Raw genomic sequence first — 7,298 nt, 5'->3', positions numbered from 1 at the left:
TTTTTTCTTTTTTTCTTTTTTTGAGAAGAGCAATAACATCATTACATCATTTGGAAGGGGTGAATGAAGCTAGAGAGATATAGGTTGGGAAAAGCTTTGCTTGTATCACTCTATTGCTTCTTCCTACTTACAAAATAGGAATATTAGATTTATTTAGAAAGACCATGAGTTATATATGTTGAGAAAAGCTTTACTTGTATCATTGGCCTAGGCCTTGTCTTCTTATAAACCAACATTAAAACATGGAGAGTAATAGTTAGGGGACCAAGAGAGAGAAGAAGGTGACGTAGGTGGAGAAGGATAAGAAGAGGAGGATGAGGAATTGGAGGAGAAGTATTGGTTGTTTGATGGATTCCTAATCATTGAAGGCACCATATCTTCAAGTAACCCTTGTGGGCCCATTCCTTCTTCTATGGACCATGCTTGCATACAATCCACCACAAATGGGCCATGACTTGGGCTTGCAGAAGATAAGTTTGTCTCGGCTTCCTTGTCTCCTTTCATTGGCAGGACCATTTCATGGGCTTGGGCTTGGGCTTGGGCTTTGGCTTGGGCTTGGGCCTCTCCTTTTGAGATTACACTTTTGAGCTTCTTGGACGGTGGATCGACATGCTGGGATTGGTTGAGTAGGAAATATGGGAATGCGTAGTGGAGGTGAAGCCCTTCATAGGTGATGATGAGAGTGTCCGGGTCCTCAATCGATTGCTCGACTTGCTTCTTGGCACTGCATCCAGGGTTTGTGCATCTGTAGTAGCTCCTGTTTTGCATTCCAAGAAGAAGAAAAAGGTTAGATTCTTATTAGTATGATGGTAACAATTCAACATGGTTCAGGCTTTCTCTTTCACAAATTGGACAAGGCCCATTTTTTAGTTGTCCTATGTAGGCCAGTCAAAAACCCAGTGGACCCATTGACAAATTAATGTCAGAAAATCCTTTTTCCATTACATCAAGTGCTTACCCAATTAATTAATTCTAGGGTTTAAATTAAAATATGTTTTTATATATATATATATATATTCAGAAAAAATCTTTTTTGTTTTTTGACATTAGGAAGGTTTTTCTTCTGTGAATGTTTATTGGATCCTCATAGAATTGGTCCCACAGTGGGCCATGGCCAATGTGGGATCCACCCTGCGAAAGAGACAATGCATGGGAGAGAAGTCACACTCTGGTTTTGACATTTGCCATAACATTTAAACTATATAAAAATATTTCTACATTGTAAATTTTTTTTTTTTTTCGATTTTTATTTCCGCGAGATGTATATCTATTTAATCGGCACAAAAACATGCAAAAGTGAGAAGGAAAATATTGTGGAAAGTTGAAATTATATACCTAGGAAATGGGCTATTCTTGATAAATTTCTGACCATACTTCCTCCATTTATAACCATCATCAGACATACCACTGCCACCACAACTCTTGATTTTCAGAGTATACTTATTCTCAACCTTACTCCAACCCTTCTCTAGTATTGAAATCCTGCAAAAGAAAAAAAAGTTTATTCATGTCCAAACAGACCGAGTTCAAGAAACCCATGTATAATTTAAAGTTAGAAATAAGTCAAGTCGAGTAGAGTTTTGGAGCATTTAAGTTCAACTTGTTCAAAATTAGTCTAGTTTGATAGTTCAAGTCAAGTTTAGAGGATCAAACTTGTACTTGGCTCAACCAATATTCAAATAAACACGAGCTTAACTTGAGTTAATTCAATTACATAAATGAGCCGAATGCAAAGAAAATTCAAACTTAAGTTAATATGGAAATTAAAGGAGAGAAAAAAAAAAAGAAAAAGAAAATTATGAAAGAAATATTAAAAAAATCTCATATTATAATAAGTTTTATCAACTAAATACTAGGCAGCAAACTAAGAAATCAAATAAATTATATTTAATATATTATCAAAAATAAATATTAATATGTCATTGTCTTCACAATTTTTTTCAAACTTGGGTCTACTCAAGCCTAAAAGTTTAACTCAAACAATTGACTGTGAGATCAAACCTGGCTGGTGACATGTCTGGATGAAGCTTGTGTTTACAGTTTGTCACTGGTAAACCATTATCGATATCATCAATCGTCGGCTCGACAGAGACAAACTGGTTGATGGCTGATTCATTAGAAGGACTAGAATTGTATTGGCTCATGATCATCATCTCATGTGGTGCAACCAAGAATGGTGATTCATCATCCAAAAGCTCTCTGACAAGGTCATCTTCGGACCCATCTGACCAAGTACTGGTCTTCAGTTCCTCCATGGAAAGTCTTGAGTCAATGAAAGCTCAGCTCAGCCTTAGCATTAGAAGAAGAGAGAGTGAGTTTAGGTGTTAAGAAGTGGGGGTATATATGCAAAATGGTTTGGAGAAAAGGTATATTATGAAATGTGAGAGAAGGTGAATGAGAGTGGAGCAGATGGAGAGGAAGTCGTGGTGTTTTACATTTTTGCCCTTGAATTCTATTGCAATATTTAAGTTAGCCAGTCCTAATTAGGTGATGTTACATACATCAATTAATATATTAATTAATATACTAATATATATTATGACATTATTACTGATTCCACCCATTATACAAATTACAAATATCTAAAATTTTTAAAATTATATCACATCATTTGTTAGTATACTAATTGGTATACTAGTTGATGCACACATTTCAAAGACAAGGGTATAATGTGTGTGCCTATATTATATGGTCAACAATCATTGGCACCCAAAAAAAAATATTCACAAAAAATTCAGATAATTTAAAATTAAGTTGCACAATATTTTGGTAAAATAAATTGTAAATCAGTTCACATAATTGTTTAAATGTCATAAATTTTACTCTTACTCATGTGCATAATTTAAACTTATTTATAACTGACTACACTAATTAAAGTCATTTTATAAAGTACATAAAAAAATAAAATGTATGAATTAAATTTATTCTAAGTGTAACTTATATCGTATTAACGTACAAAAAAATTGTTCAAAATTTAAATTGTGTTAACCAGATTCATTATAGGTGTGACTTACAACACCTACACCATACACTCATTTTCTGGATAAATTTTAAGACAAAATTTCTGGGTTACTAGCTCTCTTTTGTGTTCATTTTTAGGATATTTTGTAGAATAGTTTTCTTTTTGGGGGGACCTTAGTTTTACCGCTATATGATATATGTATACACTACTTTTGACTTTCTAAGAATTCCAAGTTAGTCAACGGTTACATTCCCGGTAAATTTTACAGTGGTGCAGTTTTTTGGTAAATGACAGCAGTAGCATCCTAGAACCCAAACCACCCAAATTTGGATAAATATGTGATGTTTTTGACTCACTTCTGTTGAGAACTTGAGAGTTGAACATCCATCTTGATGGTCACAAGCAACAGTTGAGATGAATTTTGATCATGAATATTTGGTAAGATCACACACCATTACGATACAAAAAGCCTACTACCCCAGAAACAATAATCCAGAAAATAAACCAAAAAAAAAAAAAAATGATGTGCGATTTAGATCTAATTATTGTATAACAAAATGTATATACAAAATGAATTTCAACCATCCGTTGCTCTTTTTTGAATATTTTTTAGAGTAAGTTTTTGAGTCCTAACATTGTTATTTATGATATGAGATTGACCTACCATAGATGGATGATGATCTGTCACATGTTATTTTGTAGTACCAATGTCTTATTTGGTTGTATTCTCTGTTTTCATTGAATCTTGTGATATATATTGTTTTTGGATGGGGATAGTTGCATTAAGGTGGACCATGGTTTACCTGAACCATGACCTCTTGTCAATTTAATAAAAGAGTCAACCACTAAAGAAGGAATTAAAAAGATACCCTTTCCATGTTATTTTTTTTATGAATTCTTCTTGGATGTTTTATTTTTATTTATTTATTTAATTTTTTTGGAGAAAATTCTCCAAGCTAGGCAGTTGAGCATAAGTTATAGACAAACATTGTTGATACCTTGGTGGATTATGATGCATTAGAAAAAAAATTAAAAAAAGAAAAAAGAAAGAGAAAGAATAAACCGTGTAGAATATAAAGCTATATTAAAAAGTTCAATGAGATGACCAATTTTAGAAAATTGTAAGATAGGATATACCTCATGTAAATTTAGCTCAATGAAAAACTTTGCACTTATTTCCATAAAATTATATGTAGATCTGAAATTTGAGGGAAAAAATTGTGAAGAAAAAAGAAGAAGAAGAAAAAGAAGAAGGCGACAATAAGTGATGGACACAACCTTTACGCAAATTTTATAATATATTTTTTTTTCAGAATTAAACTAGAAAATGGAACAAATCCAATTTTCACTTCATATTCAGATTGAAGATGGCGTGGCAAAAACTATATATTCTCAATTAATAGTTTTTCTTTCATAAAATAGGCAAAATTTATCTCACAAAATTCAAATTGGAACATTGAAGGTTGAAAAAAAAGTAAAAACTCAAAAGTCAAAAGTCAAAACACAGCATGACATCCCATTAAATCTTCTGGTGTAGTTTTCATCTGCTTACTGTATTACATGATTGATAATTTTATAACCACCAAATCCACTTCAAAAATCTTACACATACAAAATAATGTATCAAAAAAAAAGTATTTCAAAAATTATTTATTCAAAATTTTACCCAAATGTGTATAATATAAATTTATAATTAGTATATGTAGAACAATCTTTACTGTATTTAAATTAATTAAGTTCTGTTGTATACTAAACAACAAGCAGAATATAAAGAAATAAAGGAAATGAGAGAATTTGTTTGATTACAAAAATCAAACTCGAAATAAAAATAAAAATAAATAAATAAAAACAGATTTTATTTTGTTACAAAAACAAAATTAAAATCTGATTTAAATAAATAATAATAACACTGAAAATAAATTAAATAACTTACTTGATTTAATTTCTTCGAATTATAATCTGATAAAGTCCAGTGTTTGACACTGTATCCTTAAGACAGATTCGTCCTCTCCACGGTGCTTTCAGAAATTGGACGTCTATCTCCCAAGATAAAATGATCTACTACAAACAATAGCAGCACTATAAATTGTTTGCCTTACGAACATACTAAGTGTTTATACTCTTTCTTTCAGAAATTAAATGCAGCAAAATGCAGAGATTTATAGTAGAGGATGGAGTACGAAAATTAGAGTAAAATCCAAATGGGAGGCTAGTCTATTTATAGATGTAAAGGTGGCTGCTGGTTTTGAATTGAACAGGTATGAAACCTATTGGTTTTGAATTCAAACAGATTTGAATCTGTTGGGTTCATGATTTAAACAGATACAAAATCGGGAAGAGCCCTGTTTGGATGTATTTGGATGTACGTTAAAAACCAGACTAGTTTATTTCGGGAAGGGCCCTGTTTGGATGTACAGTAAAAACAAACTAGTTTATTTCCGGTTTAATTTGAATTCTGGATTTTATTTTATACAAAATAAAATAAAATTCAAATATTTTTGGCCCAAAAAAGATTAGTATTGGGCCGAAAAGGCCCAACCCAACCTCACACCATGCACCCGCGCCCAAGCCTAGGCCCAGCCCAGTCCGCCCGACCGGACAAACGGCGGCAGCGGCGCGTGTGTGGTGATTTTTAGGTCCAATGGGTCTAGCCCATTTTGCCCATAACCTCTCCCTCTAAAACACTTGGGTACACCTTGGGGCACACCCCAAGTACCAAACCCAAGTCTTATAAACCCATTCAAAACCTCCCACAAAATCAATGTGGGACAAGCCATTTTACAACCTTAAGGAATTTCCACCAAAACTCCATTTCTATGGCGCACATTTTGGCTTCAATTTTTCATTCACTCGGTAATGGTTTTGAGCAACCAAATATACCACGTGAATCACAGCGCGGCATAGAACGCGTTACCACTTTGACCCACGTAAATCGACGCACAGGGCCCACCTAAAAAATAGACCAAACTTAGGAAAAAATTCTTGTTTTACCTAGAATTTTATAACCATTTCCAACAATCCCCCACATGAATGGAATTTGATGACAACGGAAATGCAGCAATATGCAGACTATCGAAAGAGTATAAGTTGAAAATATCTTGCATTAGGATAGGTAGCTTTCGGCCTTGAACCTTCCCTAGTGATAACCTATCGGACTTACTAGCTAACCAATGGACGCGATGCCTTGAATTGTTCAGCCGTTTGTGTAAGCCAAGACAATAGATTTCACACAAAATATCTTCTAACACATCATGGTTCTCATTGTTGTGTTCATTTTGGCTGTGAACGCGCCTGGTTTTCATAAATGTTTCTAGAAAATTTAGCCTCTTCATTCTCATAGAACCGGCCCCAGTTCAACACTCATATAGGTGATTCTTATTGTGAGTATCTCCTTATACTCATCTTGATTTATGCCTCAATCAAGATATAAGTAATCATTAAAAGCAAAGCTTATCCTTATACCCCTGCATACAACATATGTTGCAGATATCACTCTCACCATAGGAATGGGTAGGGAAATTTTAATCCCTTGGTGATTTCTGACGAGCCATACATAGCTTAGTTGTCCCTTTGAACTTAGTTCTTGGGATCTCCAGTCATATAAGTAGGGTTACCATTATGACGACTCTTATGTAATAGGCTTTAATCCCATCCCCTTCGATGAACTATACACTAGCTCTTTTGTCAAACCTTTTGTTAACGGATCCGCAATATTCTCTTTAGATTTTATATAATCTATTGAGATTATTCTATTTGACAACAACTACCTAACGGTATTATGTTGACGACGAATATGTCGTGACTTACCGTTATACATATGATTCTGTGCCCTACCTATTGCAGATTGACTATCACAATGAATGCAAATAACTGGCACAAATTTTGGCCACATTGGAATATCTTCTAAAAAGTGACGAAGCCATTCTGCTTCTTCTTCTGCTTTGTCCAAAGCAATGAACTCGGATTCCATTATGGATCGTGCGATGCATGTTTGTTTCGTGGATTTCCAAGAATCAGCAGTGCCTCCTAGAGTAAAGACATATCCACTTGTAGATTTTGAATTTTTAGTATCCGATATCCAATTTGCATCACAATAACCTTCAAGTACTGCTGGATATCGAGTAAAGTTCAAACCATGATCACGGGTGAATCTTAGATATCTAAGAACCCGAATGATCGCTTTCCAATGGTCTTCTCCGGGGTTACTAGTGTACTTACTCAATTTACTGATAGCATAAGCTATATCAGGACGAGTACAATTCATTAAGTATATTAGGCTTCCAATGATTTAGGAGTATTTTAACTGAGACACTGCATCATCTTTATTTTTTTGATA

At 33.7% G+C, this 7,298-nt stretch overlaps 1 protein-coding gene across 1 annotated transcript; it reads right to left on the bottom strand.

Annotated features, from left to right (window-relative positions):
- WRKY49 (WRKY DNA-binding protein 49) lies at nt 1-2,345 on the bottom strand. Its single transcript, XM_028268916.2, has 3 exons — nt 2,002-2,345; nt 1,336-1,482; nt 1-757 (listed from the first exon to the last, which is right to left on the bottom strand). Exons 1-3 carry the CDS (start codon nt 2,253-2,255, stop codon nt 223-225), a joined length of 936 nt encoding a protein of 311 aa, XP_028124717.2. The 5' UTR covers nt 2,256-2,345; the 3' UTR covers nt 1-222.
- Between the last annotated feature and the right edge of the window lie 4,953 nt (nt 2,346-7,298).

Source organism: Camellia sinensis, chromosome 10, assembly GCF_055761805.1.
Source record: "Camellia sinensis isolate YWXY chromosome 10, ASM5576180v1, whole genome shotgun sequence".
NCBI classification, from domain to species: Eukaryota; Viridiplantae; Streptophyta; class Magnoliopsida; order Ericales; family Theaceae; genus Camellia; species Camellia sinensis.
This window is presented reverse-complemented; position numbering and strand designations above follow the sequence as displayed.